The sequence below is a fragment of the Meleagris gallopavo genome, chromosome 8 (assembly GCF_905368555.1).
Source record: "Meleagris gallopavo chromosome 8, MGAL_WU_HG_1.1, whole genome shotgun sequence".
Lineage (NCBI taxonomy): Eukaryota > Metazoa > Chordata > Aves > Galliformes > Phasianidae > Meleagris > Meleagris gallopavo.
Window position 1 is genome coordinate 17,369,405 of NC_139411.1, and position 21,191 is coordinate 17,390,595.

Here is a 21,191-nt window from a genome sequence, read left to right on the forward strand (position 1 = left end):
TACATTTGAGAACTACTGTTTGTACATGACAGCACAACAGATTGTGCTGAGGAGAAAAGCATATCTTGATCATTTAGATTATTAAAAGACATTAGAAGGAATGCACCAGTGTTTACTCATTCATTGACTACCCCAGTCTTTTCTTTATTAAGTATCTTTAATATTCTTCATATATATAAACATATCGCTTCACACAAAACGCTCTATGAGTTTTAATCCATTTCAATGGCTCTACAACACTGAGAAATCCAACAACTAGCTACTGAATAAAAATCAAAGTATAAAAATAACTCAGAAGAGTCCAGGTTAGTATCGCACCAACAGTAACTGGAAAGATGAACAAGCAGAAAAAAGATGTCTACTTTGTTGTTAAAATGATTTTAGTGATTACTAAAGAGATCTCTGCAGTTAGATGTTTAAATGTGATTTATGAAAAATAGCAGCTACTCACAAATGATCAAGCAAAGAGAAATGTATAACAACTACAGCTTCTAATTGGTGACATTTAGGGACAACATTTTTCTAAGTTAATTGCCTTAAAGCTGGTACTTTGCAGATATGAGGAATCTTGATATCTATATTAGAGTTATACACATTTCTAAATCATTACAAAGAGAGATGGTTAGATAGGAATTGTAAGAACGGAGGGCATTGAGTAGGTTCATTCCAATAACCCTGTTAATAGCCATGAAATACACAATCGCTTAATAACTAGTTTGCTGGCAGGGCACAAAGGATATTTCTTAGTTTTCTTCTTGTCTTTGAGGCAAAACGCACAATAATCTGTTTTTAGCCTTAAGTCCATACAACTATTTTTCCTTAGTGTTGATCTGAGCACAGGGTGAAAGAGCAGGAATGTCTTTTCGACCTTTGCGTAAATGCTTTAAGGTGGTTCGTGTGGCTTCAATACCGTCTGCTGGGATTTTCTAATGGACCAAAGGAAATCTGTTATTTGGAGCAAAATCTTAGGAAAAAACAGACAATGCAAAAACGAACATTTACATTTTGACCACAAGAGAGAAATCCAGCTACTCCACTGATATATCCAATTATCTTAACCATGCCCAGAAAGAGCTGAGTTCCTCAGAATGGTGTAAAAAAAAAAAAAAAAACACCTAGAAATGTGTACAGGGAAAAACTCACTATTGAAATTGAACTCAAGTTCCCACTCCTTTCTAGGGTTTGTGTCTGGAGAGATGGCTTTCTTCCCTGAGGAAACAGATTACCAAAAAGTTCATTCAAGAAATGAAATTCCATTGTGAAGCCTCCCTCTCCTTCTAGGAACCCATATTCACTTCTGTTGCCCATAACAGCGTAATTCCCAAGGTTTGTGAATTATTTTTAGTTGCAGAAGTTATTTCTCCTGATGGAACAGAGTTCTCGGGCAGAAAACAAATAGATAACATAGAGAGAAATGCCTGTACCCTTCTCATCCTCTCACATGCACACACACACACCCTGTTAAATATTTGTGGTCTCAATTTTGCATTAATTACTGAAATTAGAAGTAAGTCTTGCTCTGGGCTCCAAAACCCGTTATTGGTTCAGCTCATGAGAGTGCAAGTCCATCAGGCTCCTTTGAATATTACAGCTACCTACTTTTTTGAGAAGCACAAGCCCCTTGTTGGACTATCGTGAGTTGTGCAGGTGAGCACTGAGCACCTCCTTTGCTTTGATGAGGGCTGTTACTGCTGGTGTTTCCATGTGAGGGGGCACTCCTTTCCCTTCCCAAGAACTGCTCTCTGCAGAGATGACTGATTGCGCAGTGGGGATGATGATGTAGAAGTTGGTATCATCTACTTGGTATGTCTGTGGGGAATGGGACCCACCACTGGTCTGTTCCCCAATAATGAGAGCTCTGCCCAGCCTCTTCATTATGAAGACAAACTCCTCAGCAGCCCCAGCCGTTACAGCACTGGTGAGGATTATCAGTCCTTTCTGGGAGCCATACCTCTCCCCTGCCAGAAAGGACAAAAAAAACATCACAAAGTTCAGCCATTTTCAGAGATTTATTTGTGCAACTAAGTCAATGTATACTTAACTCCCCTCTTGCTATTAATAAGCAAAGAATTTTGAAAACCTACTTTGTATCTATGATATTATTAAATCACTTTTATCCCTATTCCAGCCTCTGCAGTGTAAAAAAGACTGTTACTGTGTGGTGTTCTTGTGCCACCAGTTTCTAATATGAGCTCCAACAGCTGGGAGGCCAGCTCATGGTTACTCTACTGCTGACTTGGACTTCCACTGGAGCTTGTGGAGCAGTGGGATATGCAGGTGAGGAAAACAAACTTTTTCACTGCCCCAGCAGGAGTACTCAAAACTCAGCCAGCAGCATCTTCAATTACATTCTCATCTCTGCTCTAGGAACATGGCTGTCATCGTGCTTAGCTTCCAAACTATGCAGGCGGTATTTTATAAAACTATAATTATAGTGGTTTCCCACAGGCTTTTTATAGTCTATAAATAGAAGCTGCTGCACAGCCTTTGTCCCAGGCCCTTTAACAAATACCCCCTTATTTTTTTCTGTCAGCCAAGTTGTTTCATTCTCTTACATAAACCATCTGACAGAGTAGTTCTCTTTAATCGTATTTTCAATATCTGAGTACAGAGTACTTTTTGAAAGCTTAGATCATTGAAAATATGACCAGTGTGTCATAAGTGGGACTTGATAACTTGAACATTACTTAAAACTGCTTTAAAAATGTCATTCTTTAAGTTAAGTAAATCTAATTCTCATACTAAGCTGTAAGAGAGGGGCCAATAGCATGGTAATTAATTTTCACACCATCTTTGGTCTTCTCATTTCACTGTAGACTTAATATCCATTAGAAGACCCTTTTCACAGTAGATATATATAATACAGGACCAGATCCAGCTCCTTTGAAGTTAATACGAGTCTGCCTGTTCTCTTTGATGGGAACTGGAATGTGTCCATAGTAATCATACCCCCTTAGCACAGCCCACCTCTAACTGTCTGAGAGGATAGATGGACCCTGCAGCCTGCCACAAAGTTTAACTGTTTCAGTATACTCAAAGCCAGTAACTCCAGATAGAATGTGACATCTCTTCCAGAAGTGTCTCAACTTTAAAGGGGAAAGGAATTAAAGCCAGTATTTAAGGCTGTCCAGTTCTCTAACTACACTTTATGAGCACTGAAGATCTCTCTCCCTACATACTGCAGCATCCCTTCAACTTCTGTGGACAATGGGGTAGAGTATGACACATCACCAAGTGGTCCAAATGCACTCAGAGGTGCAGAATTTAATGCCTCTCTTTTGCTCTTGTCATCTCTAGACAAATTGGGCTACTACCTGTATTCTCATCTTCTGAAATAGTATCTGAAGATAGGTAGGTAGAAATTGAAGTGCTGCAGTTAAAACTTAAGTGAGTACTGGAAGAGATTACTAGAAGTTTAAGCAGCAAGAGATTTATTTTTGTCAGCTTTGTAGAAGTAAATCGTAATTGCTGTCTATTGTATTCAGCTAAAATTCTGGGGACCAGTTAATAAACTTCTGCATCAAACATACTACACTGCTAGGAATTACTTAGGATAGCATTAGAGACAGGGCTGAGATATACATTTTTGTTTTTACAGCTTGAGCTAATTGTAGCAGGTGCTTTCATCTAATAAGTTATGGTATCTAATGGCTCCCTCTAAAACACAAGGAGGAACATCAGAAATGTGAAACTACTCTGAAAATAAATTGTCATTCTCACCTCTGAGCTGTGGCTGGGTCCATATTTCCTTTACTGAGTCACTGGGTCTGTCATAAACTTTGTCCAGTAGAACTTGATGTCCTTCATCGAAGAAATATGAGCATAAGATTGGTATGGAATTGGTGTAACCTCCAATATTGTACCTTTTCAGAAATTTAGAATATTAAGAAAATAAGTGAAAATTTGTTGCAGACGTTAAATCTTCCCTCCAACTACATAATTTCTGGGAATACTTAAGGCTACATTTTGATGTGTTTACATTCAATCTCCCCAGTAGGCAGAAACAAAGTTCCATCTAACAGGCTGGAATTGTTACTGACTACAGTTGGCTACAAATGTAAACAGAACACAGAAAAGTCTGTTTTTCTCTTGATTCTCTTGGAAAAAAAAAAATCAGAAAGTACACAATGGCTTTTAACTTGTAGAGATAACAAGAGAGTTATTCTTCTGCTTTGACTAACCCACAGTGTCACTGACATAGGCAGTGTGAATAAATACCTAATCTTAAGGACAAAGCAGCTGTCACGGCAGAGTTAGGAGGCAGTGATCTGAGTTATTGCCAAAAAGGCCAACGCCTGCCACCTCTATTGGTGGTAACACATGCCAAGGTGGAGGAGCACTGATATTTCTTGTCTTCTTGCTGCAGAGTCATCTCTCTCCAAAAGGATCAATTTGACTATCAGATACAGCCAAGAAGTCAGCATGTCCTCACACACTTTGAAGAAAGGGAAGAGGTGTTTAAGGTATGTTTTCCCATCTAGCCTCATATACACTGCATTGCCAACCTTGTGCAGCTGGCTGGACAGCAGAGAGACAGAAGTATGCACCCAGAGATAAGCCAGGCAGCAAGATGACAGAGCAGCTGCCTGCCCTGCAGTGTATGCCTCACAGACTTGAACTGCTGAAGTCTAGCTGATTTTGAAGGAAAAGCAAATGTCAGACATCTCCCTCCTCTGCAAACATCAGTTGAGAGGTTTCTCCAATTATCAAACTTGTGTTCACCATCAGCCATGTCTCTTCTTGACAACAAGAAACATTTTGACAAGACAATAGAAATAGAGCAATGCTAGAGAGCTCTTCTTGAGACTCTCCAAGGCAGAAAAACTGCAGAAACTTTAGTCAGTAATACTAACTGAGCAGCTGTGAGAATTTTAACTCAACTTTTTTTCAGGCAAGATCTTAATTCACTACAGAATTTTTGTGTGACATTAGGAAAGATATGTAGTTTACCAGTGTCTTTGTTCTCTGTGCTGTGATAATTAAAAAAGTGGAGTTAGTGAATAGCCAGGGAGGGGAACTTGTAAGGTGAGAGACATTACGTATTACAGTTGATCCTATACAAAATTGGTATTATCAGTTTTGCCTTAAAATAATCATATGGCTTTGGTAGAATTTCAAAATGTAAAATTCTTGGGGTTCTTTTTATATGATTTCAGAGACTGAGCTTTCTCGGTGCTCCCAGATCTGCTTTCTCAAAGGGGTGGAAATAAGATAAAGACAAAAAACAAAAAACAAACAAACAAAAACAAACAAACAACAAAGCAAACAAAGAAGACTATCCTGACTATCATTTCTTACCTGGGACGTGGCATCATCCTTGCTGTTTTGTTGGCCCTGGCATGAGTACCAAATTGTGAGAAACCAGGGCAAGAAAAGTAAAAGCCCTGGTCCTATCTCAAGTCTATTTAAAGGTAGTAATATCTTTGCTTAAACCAATTTCAGTGCCAGGTGATTTTTATTGACTGTTATGCTGCCTCATTTGTACTCACACAGTGGGAGCTGTGCTCGTTTTTTCTTGCATATACTGCAAATCCCAGAAGAAAACTAAGAAAATTGACAACTTTTGAAAGACTCATTATAGCAATAAACAGAAATTGTTCCAGTATTAAGAACTGGCTCTTTTTAATTGTTATTTATAATGTTTTGGGCTTACAAACTTTTGAAAACAAAGCAAGGGAATAAACTATAGAAATATTTTATGGGAAATGTACCCTTCTAGTATTCATCTGCACTGATAGCTGACAACAAATGGATGCCATCGTCTGGCTTATTAAACTTTGAACACTGTTGACACATTGGGGTGTCCAACACAAGCCCAAAAGAGAAGGCACAGGACTGCTGCACAGCAGGGTCTAGGAGTGCCAGAGCATCTTTCAGGCAAGAGAGTGCCCTTAGGGCACCCTTGTGCTCTGTGCACAAGAGTCATTCCTTACAAGGCTGACAGCCCAGCATAATTTGGCACTGCAGATATGGCAGTCTAGATGCTGCAACAGGCTTATGCATGATCTGTTTGTTTGACCATTTGACTTGACCACTGTCTGTAGTGAAATATTTAATTAGGCCATGCATATATAATTAATACAAGACACATGCAGAGTTAGATTAGAAAGAAATCAGAGAAAGAAAACAGATGTGAAGTCCAGGATTGTGTCCTGTAGCGTATCCTCTAGATTTGCCCATTTAGTTTTAAACATCTCAAGTGATGGTACAGTTTCTCTTGAGATATACTTCCAGACTGTTATTGTTTTCATTGGCTGATTTCCTTTTCTCATTTAATTCCAGTAATAGTATGCTGTAAACAGGACAGTAAGCCATGTAAAGCTAATTTACTGTTACAAATAAAATGCTGTTTCAAAAGAGGTTTGGTTATTTGCCATTCAAAGATTTACCTCATATCTATGATTAACGCATCTGTGTGAACAATTTTCTTCCAAACATGCTCTACCAGTAGATCAGACACCTGAGTTAGAAGTTCACAGTCTCCAAACATATCAAATCTCAGATAGCCGATGTTGTTTTCCAATACGTTTGTGTGGAATGAAAATTTAATCAGATCTTCAAAAACTTCTGGGGAAGGGATCTGAAAGAGTTTGGAAAAACAAAACAAATCATTTGCTGGCACTGATAGCTTGGCACAAGATTTAAAAGGAATTTTGTGAGTCAGGATTAATCTAGGTGGAATACAACTAAAAAACTGACCAAATTTGAAGAATGAGAATGTAACAATATTAAAACTTCTGCATATTCAACTTAGTTTAGCATTGGTTGCTTTGCCCAGTGTAGAATCCCTCAATAGCATGTCAAGAAACTGGATCAGGCCCCCATTTGTCAAGTCTCAGTTCATTTTTCAAGAATACAGAAACTTCCTTGGGCCAAAGAGACCAAGAAGGCCACAAAAACCACCCCAGGCCTGTAGCATAAGTCATCATCACAGACCTGCCACCCAAGTCCTTCTGTTTCCTTCAGCAATTCTTACTAAGGAAGGCATTCAGGGATTTTTTAGTCTCTTGATTGGACTTAGCTGACAAACAGCTGCTGGCTACAGGTGAAACCGTTCCCAGCCACTGATAACAAGCCAGCCTCTATGACACTGAGGGACTTCATATGTTGGGCATGTGCTGGCATGATAATGAGGTAGACATGTGTTAAGTCTTTTTATATGGTGGCCTTGTGCCTAGAATTTCGTATGTTAGGCTGTGATTAATTTCATTTTTGTTTATCTGGATTTTATTAAGCAGCAGACATTTTTTTCATAGCAAAGCATAGCCAACTAATAAAGTTGTTCTAGTAACCCTATATTATTTGGAGACAAAGTCTGTTGCTATTGCCAAACTTACGTTTTTGCATACATATTTCTGAAAACTGAAGACTCTCCAGCTTACGGAGATAAGGCTTTGGCATGCATCTATCTCTCTCTCTCTCTCTTTCTCTCTCTCTATGTATAGATATATATTACTTATGTGACCCTCTGCAATGTGGGCTTTTTTCCTCAGGGTCTTTGTGAAAATGGTTATATACTTGCTTTTTAATCAGTTTCTTTTTCTGCTATAGCTCAGCCCCAGGCAATCCATAGCTTTATAGTGAAAAGAACAAAGAATCAGCAATGCCACATGAGAGGTGCTCTCCCAGCCTGCAACATGATCCACAACTTGGGAGACATCTGTACTTGACACAGTTTAAGTACATTCATTATATATGCCAAAATTTCAACCATTAATTCAAAAGTTTTGCTGGCCAGTAGTTGATCTAATGCTGAGAGGGAACTCAACTGAGCCCTCTTCTGTACTTCCTTTCTGATTGTACATTGTAAAAATAACCACTGTAAAGATATAAGTCTGAGCTGCTGAGTTTGTCATTTCCAATCCAATTCCCAGTGACAGCAATGCTACTTGATCTGCCCGCTGTACTTTGATTAGCAAATCACAGTTTTGAAGAATATATCCAGCATGCCCTGCATTGTTCTGACAGAGCTTATTTCTAGTTCAGAGGTACTAGTCCCCTCAGGAGAAAAAAAAAAAAAATCATCACTCGTTGGTAACATGTAAATAAAATTGATGTGGTACTCTCAGCCACTTACCAATGATATTAATTGAATATTCACATTTCTTACTTCTCCTATAAAATAATTGCAAGATGCTCACCCAGAAGCATGCTGCTCAAGAATAATCCTTCTCTCTATACCTGGTAATATTTTTTTCTACATGTTATTTACGGCTGTAGAAAATGTATCAATGTACCTCTATTCCAAACGCTCTGAAAGAAAGTCAGATAAAAACCACTTGGATGCACTTTCTTAAAAGAAAAACAAGAAAAAACCCTCCTAATTTTTAAAGAGAGAAGGCTGGGATTGATAAAGTTACTGTCTTGGAAAACCATATGTTCATGTCACTGACACACAGGTTGCGTGCTGCTGGTATCTCAAGAGGTGAGCCTACTTTCAGAGACCAGCAGTATAACTTCCTTTGGAAGGCAGGACTATGTTTGAAGGTCAAGGACAAGCTGGGACAGGATGCAGCTGAGACTAAGATCCTGCTGCTCAGTTAGGCAGTGTTTACATACAAATGACTTGATGGTTAAATATAAGCCCTCAGGTGCCTTAAGAACAGAATAAGCAATCTGGCTAGAGTAAAGGATCTCCAAGCTAACATCACTTAATCCAAGAAGAATTTTTTTGTTAACTATATAGAGTGTCCAGTTCTATTCTGCACCACCTTCCACATATACGTGGCTTAAGAAGAACATGTAGTGTGACAAAATAAGACCTGGATTGCTGACCTGGGAAACATGCATGGGTTTTCATCACTGGCTCATACACCAACCATAGACAAATTGCTTTAACAGTTGCACCTCTTGCCTCCTTTCTCCCCTTTCACTTTTCTCCTAAGCTGTTTTATTTATTTAAACAGAAACTGCATTTTCATAGTTAATTTCATGCTGGCCATAGTAGTTTAACTATTATCTCTATTAAGGCTGCTAGTGCTGTCAACTTCAAGATTAAAATATCATCAGCTAACCTTGTGCTGTTGCAAATCCAAAAGCTCGCATAAGAACCACAAGATCTTGGAGCAGGGTGGGGATGTTGCTTCTTTCTTTTTCAGAATAACATTGGATACCTTTGTGAACCCTTACAGTCTGAAAGGAAACCATCCAGCCTGGTAGATTCCTCAGCTGAAGAACCGAGCAGGATCAGCAATCTCCCTGAAAGCTGCTTCTCACTTGCTCTCAAAAACTTGCAGTGACAGAGATACATGCTCCTCCTCAGGCAATCCAGCCCAGTATGTCACTAACTTTACAAGATGTTCCTATCATCTTGCTTAAACACTCTAAATTTACTGCTTTCTGCAGTTTAAGTACATTACATCTTGGCCTGTTCAACACGGACAAGGAAACAGATTACTCCCTTCTTATTTAAAAATCACCTCATATCTATCTGAAAACTGGTTTTGTGTATCATCTGTTTTCTTTTCTCTTGAATAAACATCTCAAATCCTTCAAACTTTTCCAAGACAACTCTTGCCCACTCTTCACTTCTATTCCTATTTCCTGGGCTCTTCTCACTTGAGACACAACTTTGCAGAATAGTATTGCACAAGACTGGGTTCTGTGCACTCCAACTGAGACTTCAGATTTAAATGTAGCAGAAGGCTCTGCATGTTTTACTGATTAGATTTGTGCTTATCCATACCATTTCCATGATTTTTTTTTTTTTTTTTTACTGCAACAACTTCCCTTTGTGAAACTGTGTTCAGATTGTGAACTCTGTAGGACTCATACACTTTTGTACGGAGCTCCTTCCAAAAAACCCATTTTCTTCTCAGAGTAACGCAGAGAATTACTCTCACTCTAGAACCTGTAAAAATCTTGCATATGCTCTTATTTAACCCCATCCAACTTTTCACAGATAATTCTCAAGTTTTTCTGGATCTATATCTTTGAATCTTTATTCTGTCCTTCACTGTGCCAGCATGGAGAGGTTACCATAAGCAAGAGCTAAAATGCACTTGGACAGCTCTCTGAGAAGGATTAAAAGAGGTTATTTAAGGGTGTCAGTCCACAGTGGGAGACTGCAGAGCAGAGTAAGCAGCTGTACTTTCACCCTGTAATGGGCTGCTCAGCACAGCAGCACACCAGCCTGCTGTGACAACATACAGCTTTCATTACAAACCAGACAGCAAAAGGTTAAAGTATTGTAATTTTCTAGCCTGGAATACCCTGGAAGATTACATTGGAAAATATGATTCTCAGCTAAGTTTTGAGTTGTCATCTAGCACCCATTGAAAAATCCATAAAACTAATGTAAATTTTATGTATTATGTATTAAATGTAAATGGAGGCAAATCTACATTAACATTGATCACAATGCATTTGAGAAGCACAGGTCTCTTATGAGGCTAGAATAGCTACCAAAGGAGTATTCATCCCCTCAAAGCACTCTGCTTTACAAGCAAGAAGCTCTTCACACAAACCATATATGCATCATTCGCCTCTGGGAAGTCTGACTTAGGATAGTGGCATTTATGCAGCAGAGATGTCTGGCTAGCATTGACCTTGCTGCTGTCATGGAGGAGATGTATTCACTACCCAACATTATGCTTCAGCAGCTCTTCTAGTGTAGCAGATATAAAGGCCTACATGCATTTCGCTCATCTGTCTCCCGTGTCCAATCCTATCCCTTCTGCAGTTATTCATCATCACTTTCATTTAGTTGTGTTGGATCTGCTTCACTGTCAAGGTCATTATCAAGAAATCCCACTGTTAGGGGAAAGGGTGGCTGGAAGGTTGGTAGCAGGAGGAAAAAAAGCAGCTCTTTGATTTTTAAGGAATGAACATAATACAGATTAAAGAGCTGCTGTGCTCCTGTTTAAAACTGTCCAAAAAAAGATGGATTTGTAATTGCATTTAATGCTATTATGTAAACCTCACAATAATCTCAAGTCATGTGCTCTCAGGAATATTGGAATGGGGGATTTCTGAAATGATCTACAGAGAGCATTTGTCTTGGCTCTTGGCAAGGCAGCATCAATTATCCTGTAAGGTGAGTCAAGAAGAGACAGTGACAGTGTGGGGGGAAAAAAAAAAAAGTGAGGAAATGAAGATACCTCTGCTGTCCAAAGGTCCTTCTTTTTCTACCTCAATCTCAAGGAACAATCCTTACTTCAAATTTTAGTTCACTCACTTTCTTTTGCCAAAAAACATCTCAATGGTACTTTCTGATCTCTCGTCATCCCAGACTCATCGAGTTCAGTAAACTGGGAATACCTCCTCCTTTGGCTGCTCTTCTAGCCTCATAAGAGACCCATGCTTCTCCTCTGTTCTGTATACATTATCCCCCTTGAAGAAATCTCACTTTCGTCCAGATTTTCATGCACGCTGCTATGATTTCCTTCATATTGATATACCCCCCCCCCCCCCCCAACCTTTTCTAGCCATTTTGCTTGACAGAGTTGAGGTAAATATGGGTGCATAATAGTATTTCCTCATTAGCTCTATCGGGATTAGAATTTCAAATCATGTGAAAAACAAGATTTTTCTACATTCTGTTCTCAAATTCAAGGCATGAATAAAATAATTTTTAATAAAAGTAGATGACAATATCCATTAGGAGACTACAGAGAATATAGTGACTAAGTTGCAGGATGGGGACGCATTATCATTATTAGTCTGCTAATAATGTCAAAAATCCCTCTAGAGAGAAATTTTCTACACCCAGTAAGTGTAGGAGAGGGAGAGCAATGATGGAATAGAAAACACAATCCTTTAATTAATGATTTCCATTTAAGCATTTTTCTTATTTGTTGTTGCTTGTTTGTTTTTATAATTTTGCTTGGAGATAAAAATTCTTGGTTAACAAACTTGAAAAAAATGCCCTCCCCTGAAAATGCTTAGATTTTATCCCTGACCTTTGTTTTGGAGATAATACCGTAAAGATCACACTCACCTTAATTCATGCATACCCAAAACTTCAGAGGGTAGGACACCACAGATTTCCTTCCCCAGAAAACATTCAATAGTTACCTGACATTTGGTATACTCTGGTTCACTGTAAAAGCAAATGCAGTCTCTTCAAAACGTAATTTTATGAGTCCCTGTGGAAATGATGTCTCTGATAGTCGTGCTGGAACAGTAGCCAGAAAGATGCTAACTCCATCCAAGAAAGGGATCAGGTTATCCTAATCCTCTCTTTAATTTAACATGGAATTATAACAAGTGCTCCTGGGAGTTCCCTCCAGCACAACAGTGAACAAGAAAGATTGCCAAGGCAGACCAATGTATAAATAGGCAGGCTCAGAACAAAGCACAGGCTGTTATGCAAACCATCCAGCAAGAACAAAAGGATATTATTAAAAATAAATTTCTACCTAGATACTTCTTCTAAAGTATTTCTAGCTTATTGGGAGACTATCTGATGCTGAGCATAAGATGCAATCAGAACAACTTTTCACCACCTATACAAAAGGAGTGGTTTATTATTCTGGTATAACAGAGTTAAAGACAACAGATATGTTGTCTACATATCTTACAGATATGTACCTACTCTGGACCAACCAAGTTTTTCCTCAGGCTGCAAACTCATTTTTTATCAGTAGTTTTCCGTGTTAATTTATTACAGCTTGAAAAACCATAGTACTTTTCTGTGTCAAGAAATGATGAGGTATTCTCTCTCCAATATAGAAACCCTGCATTAGGATCTTTTCTTGTGGTAGATGGCTACTGATAGAGCAGCTTGAAGGCTGTTGTCTCCAGAATGCATGCAACCAGAACTATCCTCTACTACCACAAGCTACTACCCTGGCTTGTCTTAGCGTGAGACAGAGTACAGTGCCCACTCAGGCACTGACTTCTAGCTGGCAACAAACATAGCTGAGTACAAAAACAACTGTACCTCTTTTGGTACAATCCCTGGAATGCTGTCTTTGGCATGTTCAGGAATGTAGAGCATTTTCAGGTGTTCATCATCAGAAAGAGTTTGCAAGATTGCAGTCAACTTCCTGGCCAGCTCCTTTTCTGAATTAATCCTTTTGTAATTTTCTTTGTTGATACTTTCAGTGAGGTTGGATGCTATATCAGTCCCAATGTCTACAAAAGCATAATTTTCTGCCACAAGCTTACCTACAGTTTTCACTATCTGTGGCACCTGGGCACGCAGGTTGGCAATGTGCTGAGCTACAGCCAAGGCTTCGCTGGCTTGGATGGTGATATGTGGCTCTGCTCCAGACACACTCCACACTTTGCCAGTGACGGGGCTGAGCACCACTTGGCTAGGGATGGAGGCATATAAGGAGCTGTTTCCTACTCGGTAAATACCCACTGAGAGGGAACCACCTACTGTGGGCTCACCAATAACTGTGGCACGGTGTAAGTCCTTCATAGAACGAGTGAAAGCTTCAGCTGCTGAGCCACTCAGATGGCTTGTTAGGATGTAGATGTCCTTGAGGGAGCCATATCTCTTGCCAGTAACCTTGGGGAGAGTCCACACCTCTGTGCTGCGGGAGGTACTACGATCAAAGACAGTGTAGAGGTGTTGACGAGGTTCAGGCTCAAAGAAATAGGAACAAAGTATTGGGACAGCAGTGGAGTAGCCACCTGTATTGTATCTCATGTCAATAATCATGGCATCTGTGTCAACCAGCTTGTTCCAGACTATGTGCACCAGCTGAGGTCCAATTGCTTTTACAGTTTCTGCCTCAGCCATCATATCAAAGCGAAGGTATCCCAGGTTGCCTGGCAATACCTCGATTTTGAACAGCGCGTCAATGATATAGCTGAGTTCCTCAGGGCTGGGAATCATGTTCGGAAGCTGTTCTTCTAATGTTGGTTCCACATGGCTGTGGAAAACATGAAGCCGATGATCCCCTGATGCCTCCTGCAAGTCACTGGTAAGCTGGGAAGCCAATGTCTCAAAGTCTACAGCTGATCGATAACCTCCTTGAAGTCGTTTGGTGTTGAGCATAACACTGGCCTTTTCAGCCACTTCTGGGATGGCATAGTGAGCCTCTAGAAGCTGCCCAGTACTCTCCAAAAGCATCCCCATTTTCCTGTGAAAAGCTAGCACCTCTTCTGCCTTCTCCAGTGCATCCTCAGCCAACACTATTGCATCAGGCACAACACCACCACCCATCCAGCTTTCCCCGTGGTTGTCAATGAAGGTGATAACTGGGACTGTGATGGTTAGGCCACAAGTTATTCCTTGCTCAGGCTGCAGCAGAGGGAAGGTACGGGTATGTGAGAGGCTACCTGCTGTGATCTCACCGATCAGCGTGGCACGGCCTAGTGACTGCATGAGGTAAGCAAACTCCTCAGCAGCTGTAGCAGTGTGGCGGCTGGTGAGTACATAGATGCCACGCTGAGCTCCGTAGGTTTGGGCCAGCAGTTCTGCCTGGCTGTTATGCTCTTGTGTATGGTTGGTGCGCCTGTCATAGGTTGTGAAGAGATGGACAGGGCTAGCAGTAGGATCTTGGAAATAAGAGATCAATACAGGCACAGCAGAGGAGGAAGGGCCACCAGGATTGTAACGTAGGTCCATGATCATGTTCTCTGTGTTTTGGAGAGGCTCCCAGACTTTTTTTACAATGTAAGGTCCCAGCTTATCAAGAACAGAGGCATCAGCAAACTCATCAAAGCGCATGTAGCCCACATTTCCTGGCAACACTGACACTTTGAAGACAGTATCCACCAAGGCATGCAGCAATTGCTCATTATCAGGCAAATTGGTTGCCATTGCAATTGGCATCTCAGCAGGAAGGGCAGCAGTTTCACCAGGCATCATGGCTCGGACTAACAGACGAGGGTCCTCAGATAAGGTCTGCATCTCAGTGTTGAGCTTGGTGGCCAGGTCCTCTACTGACTGCACTGAAGAGAAGTCAGAGGTAGCAAGGTGCCGCAGCAGCACTGGCACTCGCTCCACTAAGCTGTAATAGTCCTTTAATATATCTGCAAGGCGACTTAGAGTGCCAGGCACAGCTCTGCGCACTGCCAGGATGTCCAAGGATTTCTGCAAGGCTTGCTCTGCCTCAGAAGCCACACATGGCATCACCCCACTCACCTCCCAGCTCTGCCCACCTCCACTCAAGGGGCTGATAGATCGTGACACAGGAACCATCATGTAGAAATTAGAAGGGCCAATACGTAACTTCTGGATGTCCAGCGAGCCCCCAGCTGTCTTCTCCCCAACAATGATAGCTCTGCTCATGTGCTTCAAGATGTAAGCCACATCTTCAGCCACTCCTGTGGTGTGATGACTGATCAAAACAATGACATCCTTGTCTTTGCTGTATCTCTCTCCCAACACTTTTGGTAATGTCCATACCTCTGTAGTGGTGTTGGAAGGCCGATTGTACACAGTTTCAACATGTAGCATCTTGTCTGCTTCATGCAAGTATGAGATAATGAAGGGAATTCCAGAGATCTGACCTCCAGTGCTGTAACGAAGATCTATCACCAAGGCAGATGTATTTATCAGTGTCTTCCATACCTTGTCCACCAGAAAAGCTCCAACTTTCTCCACAACTTCCTGTCCTATGACATAATCAATCCTCAGGTAGCCAACATTTCCTTCCAGCTTGTCATATATGACTATGTGTTCAATAAGACTCAGGAGTTGTTCCCGAGTGAGGTAAGTTTCAGCTTCTTGTTTAGCAGCTGCAGGAGGTGATGGCTCATAGGAAATTATCAGTCTTGGATCATTCAGAGCACCCTGCACTCCAGCTGTCAAGACATTGGCCAGCATTTTTGGATCAGAAATGTCCAGGATCTCCCCGCTCTTGATGGCTTGCTCAATGGCTTCTTGCATTCCCACTAGGTTTTCAGGGTAGCAGTAGTTATCCAGTAGGATTTTAGCCATGTCCAGCACAAGGGTTGGCTGGAAGATTTCCTCTGCAGATATACTGCACACGATCAGAACAGAAAACAGGAATAAATGTGTTCCAATCATTTTGTATGGAATAAAAAAGAAAACGTACTTAAGAAGTCAAAAGCTCTTATTTGTCAGAATGATGATAGCTCTCCGCTGTTCCTCTGTTTGTGAATCACACTGAAGTCTCTGCATAGAACATGGGTGCACCGAAGAGATAAAAATCTTTTATCTGCATTAAACCTTTAATCTCATTAAAATGGAGTGCATCATCCAAAGTGCACTAATAGATGAAGTTCAGCTTCTTGCTGCTTTGCAGACCTCTTATGAAACAGTAACAAACTTGAATCATAAAGGAATATCCTCCTGTCAGTTAATTGTTTTCAAGAAGTAATACATTGCCTGTTATAAACAGGGCCTGATTTATTCTAGCAGTGGATTGCTTAAATCCAAATCTTTGATCTTAACCACAATTAGAGCAGCAGTCATAGTCTTTCACCATTATTTATGAAAAGCTTATAACCAGTAGATTTTTCCTGTAACTTAGTTGTATCAATATTTAATGTTTTTTCAGAAGTTGTTGACGATACATTGTCTTTGGTGTTTTTCAGTCTGCGCTGCTAAAGACTGCTCTTTCCTTCTGACTAAGAGCTCCAAACAAGGAACTCCAGACATTTGAAACAGCTCATAAAATCCAAGGTAATGACAGCCTGTTAATTTTTATGCTGAGAATTGCCAGCATTTTAAATAAGGCTTTGAACTACATTCGCTTCAGTGTAATGCAGCTAAATGCGAGGTGACTTTAATCTTCATAATTTGCACTCAATTAGGATTTACTTGTAATACCATTGAGTAACATATGGTCATGTCTGATGACAGCTCCCAGCCAATGGACTTTAGACTCAACATACTAAAATAGAACATGGGGGGTTGTTTTCATCTGTTCATAATGTACTTGGGACCCTATTGTATTAAGTGTTTGAAAGAGGATCAGAATATGCAGTATACAGCTTCAGGCTGTACCCATGTAAATTGTCAGCAGCCAAAGCTGCAGTATGACATGCTAAAAACATATAAGAGCAGATTCCTGGATTTTAAATATGAAATAAGTTACTACTTCAGTCAATCTGCTTGCAGGAAGTAGCTGTAAGTACTGACTAGGAAAGTGTGGGTAAAGCATGCTTTTGCACTACTTTCAAAATGTTACTTGTTGCCACATACAAAATTAAAACTAGAGAGGAGAGTCTAAAACTGATCTATCCCAGCTGGGAGCATTCTGTTGGTGTCATGAATAAAGCCTGCCTGAAACATAGATCAACCACTCATATGAAGCTTAGTGTAGAACTTTCTGGATCATTCAGTAATAGTAATGAAAGAATTTTGTGAAGCCCCTTCCTTTAACATATCCTTACACTTAGTCTATATATGTTGATACTAGTCTATGCATGCAGATGCTGTATAATCCCGTGCTTGATTTGTATCTATGTGTATGGAAATATACAAATGATGGAAAATTAAACTTATTCAAGGAACACTTTTTCTCCCCATATCACGATTTTTTTTTTTTTTTTTTAGAAAATCTCAACCATTACATGAACTTTTTGGGGAAAAAATATTTCAAATCTATTATTTTGTTCTTGAAAATTTATACATTTCTTCTGAATAAACCAAAGGGCCATCAAGCAGAAATTCTGATGATAAATCAGGCAGAGAAGTTATACAGAAAAATCCTTCCCCCCCCCCCCCCCCCTCCTTGAGAACACAGGGACTAGAAGAACTTACTGTAACAGATGACATGTTTAAAAAAAATGAGGAAGAAATTTTCATGCAAAGCATAATTAAACTTTCAAAACTTATTACTAGAGTATTTCTGAGCACCTAAAGTATGTGAGCTAAGAATTAATTTGCACAGATTAACGGAGAATAAATTTATTTGTCTTCAGTCTAGCTGCACTCTCATGTTTAGGAAGTTCTTTAATGGATATGTGCAGAAGCCAGAATGTTGTAATACGAAAAAGGCCAATTTACTCTCCTGTTTATACTCTCTTGAGTATCCCTGTGGGTTACCATCAGAAATAAAGCCTATTTTACAGAAAAATCTAACTCAAGTTCTTACCTTAAACCTTTCCTCTATTTTATGGGAAACATTCAGTTTTTTTCCCAAGTTATCTGTAACAAATGATCTCATTGAATGTTTGGATGCATTCAGAAAAGAATTAGTATTCTAGATTAAAGTTCTAAATCAATATTCATGACATCATTTTGGTGGTTTTTTTTTTTTAATAATTTAGATCTTAGATCCTACCATAAAAACACTGAATGCAAGCTTAGAGCATCATGACAGTGGGATTCCAGGATGCGCCCAACCTTAATCATAGGTAATCTGTACAGTGGTGAATGTAAGTGCTGGAGCCCTCAGAAAGAGTTTAAGCAGTTTAGCCAGTTCTGCTCTTTTCAACACGCTTACAAATTTCAGGACCTGTAGTATTTATCTAAACCAATAAGACTGTGTTTTTTTTTTTAAATGAAGAATAAGAAAGTATGACATTTAAACAATATGAAGATTGTCATGTCTATATAGTGATTTTATTGCTATTATGTTAAAGAAAAATAAAATAAATCCAGAAAAGGCAACATTTACATAGCGCTAAGAGTCCGTTAGACTCTTTAGTCTTTTTTGCTCACTAGCAAAATTCTAAAACATGATGATATGAGTACCTTATGCAACCAACCAGTTCTATTATCCATAAAAATTAAGTCTTCATTTAAAAAATTGCAGCCACTTCCCTCGAACAAGAGCACTGGTATATAGTTGAAACTGTTGCTGATAACACATAAATATGTAATTAACCTCTAAGTATGCTGTGGCAGTGTGGTGTGTGCCTGATTGGTAGAGAAGCTGAGATTCAGATGCATTACATCTTAATTTGGAGGAGTGGTGGGGTGAGAGAGTTGGCTGCTCTATATTGTGACAATGGGTGATACCCACCACAAGGCTTAATCCAGGACATTATCACCGCTTGAACTGCTCTTCTTTCTTTCTTCCTGCAAAGGATAACCCAGCATTCTAGGACAAAGTAGCTTGAATAAAAACGCTCTAGCAAAACCACATTTTGTACAGAAGTTGACATTTGAGCTCAAGGATTTATTGCCAGAGCTGCGTTTATTCCTCATGTGGACAATGCAGTGGCTAAGGCCTCAGAAAATGGGCTTCTGTTTCTAGCTCTGCCACTACCCTCCTGAAATTACTTCAGGCAAATTGAGTACTATTGCTTTTCTAACCCAAGGCTCCTTTATCTGTCAGCTTGTAAAGTCTTGAGGACAAAGAATATCTTTTGCTACATTAATGCCCACCACATACCCTTCCCTTCCTCCCTAACTCAGACAGTGTCTCTAAATTCTATTAACACAGGAATAATCTGATGTACTGCAGTATATCACTTCAGTAGATTAAATACATCTCAAACTTCATAAACTCATACTTTAATTCTGAAGCACCACACACTCTGCATACTGACTATGGCAGGGGATTTTTGAAGTCAGACCACTAGCAACTATGATTACATGGATACACAGTCTGAATTCTGATACACTATGCTTTGAAGCGCTTAACTTTTTAACTTCATTTCCACCATCTTTCAATTAATTTGAAAATGATGATATCAATTAACTAATTCAGTATTGATGGAAAAAAAAAAAGCAGAACAATTAAGAAAAAAGAGACATGTAAAACAATGAAGTAAAAATGCGTAGACATGAAGGGGTTAGATGTTTTGCCTGCTGGGCTAGGGGGTTGAATTTTTTTTTCATGAGTCCCCTTCCCTACTTCTGTATTTCCTTTTACTCCTGCTGGGTGCTAGATGAGGGCATGCCCAGGAGCCAGGGAACAGGGTTACAAAATGGATCCATTGTGACAGGAATTGGGAAAAAAAGTACAATAATCCATGTCCCTAAGAATATGTCAGGATGGATCTCTATTTCTGTCTGTTTGTACAGTAGCTTTAAGCATACAGCTTTCTATCCCACAAAAAAGAATGACATTGCATGTTTATGGAATACACATAGTATTTTCTTTTTCAAGTCTTCAGAACATAGCAAATAAATGACAACTATAATATATAAAAATATTCATGAAGCATGGTGGAAATAAGGTTGAAGTATTAACCATTAGCACTGGAGAAGATTAAAGTTTCTGAATTTTGTGAAAATAATTCCATTTTACAATGTAGACCACAGTAAATGTCAATTTTTTTTTTTTTTTAAAGAATGGCATTCTTTCTGTGACTTCTCTGTTAGAACGCAGATTAATGCAACTTGAAACAAAGAGGGATTATTCAAACTACTTCATTATAACTTTTTGTGAAAGGCATGTTGTAGGTATAATGTGTGAGATGTTAGTATTCACTTCACCTCATTCTGAATATAACAGACATAAATGAGCAGTCATGAAGACATCCTCAGAAAGGAGGTGGCAAAAAAACACAACATTTTTTTGTCAGGATATTTATGTCAGATAACTGCTTTCCATAGTTAAGTGTGCTCTATATCCTCCATTAAACTCAATATATGTATTTTCTGTCTAACACTTAAGGAATCATTTCCTGAGATTTACAATATTCTTCTCCAGTATAGCCTTACTCAGAGATGAGAAGTCAGGAAATAGTCCTTTCCTACATCTAAAATCATAAGACTTAAACAGGAATGTTTTCTGCTTCCCCCCCCCCCCCCCCCCCCCTTATACTTACTGTGCATGATATCCTGTTCTAAAGACTTCCATATTAGAAAGGTTAGATTTTCAGCTGAGACTTTTAAAAAGGTAGGATTTTAAGAAACACATTATAGTGTAATAGAAAGAGCAACAAGATAGCAGAGCAGCAAGGCCTTAAGCTATAGCAAATGAAGATCTGCTTAAATACAGGAGAGCAGGCACAGAAGGAAGGAAAGGAAAAAAAAAAAACAAAAACTCTGCCTACCTTCCAAAAGCCTCAGGTAGAATACCCTCAGGTAGGCAAGGATCTCCAGAAGAGATGCTCTCACCTCCACTGCCACCCCTTAAATGAGGCCTGGGAAGGAGTAAATCCTGGCTTTACCCCTTCTGGTCATTCAGGTGCATTGCCTGCACCTGTGCTCTCCTGGGTTGGCCCCACCTTCCTAACAGGTGCTCAGTAACTGGTTCAAGTGGTGATTTAGCATTTTCACAACATGCCTATAAAGGATTATAGTTTGCTTCCTCTATAAAAGCTAAGGAATGGTAAGATCCTATAGCTTAATGTATTTCTCTAGTTTGATATGTATTTTCCCTTGTGTTTTTTTTCCCATTGCCCTTTGTTGTTAGTGCTCT

General features: G+C 39.5%; 1 protein-coding gene across 1 annotated transcript; it reads right to left on the reverse strand.

Annotated features, from left to right (window-relative positions):
• Positions 1 to 194: 194 nt before the first annotated feature.
• On the reverse strand, positions 195 to 15,998 carry RBP3 (retinol binding protein 3). The gene is made up of 4 exons (XM_031554431.2): positions 12,884 to 15,998; positions 6,390 to 6,580; positions 3,721 to 3,863; positions 195 to 1,958 (listed from the first exon to the last, which is right to left on the reverse strand). Exons 1-4 carry the CDS (start codon positions 15,929 to 15,931, stop codon positions 1,630 to 1,632), a joined length of 3,711 nt encoding a protein of 1,236 aa, XP_031410291.1. The 5' UTR covers positions 15,932 to 15,998; the 3' UTR covers positions 195 to 1,629.
• Positions 15,999 to 21,191: the final 5,193 nt, after the last annotated feature.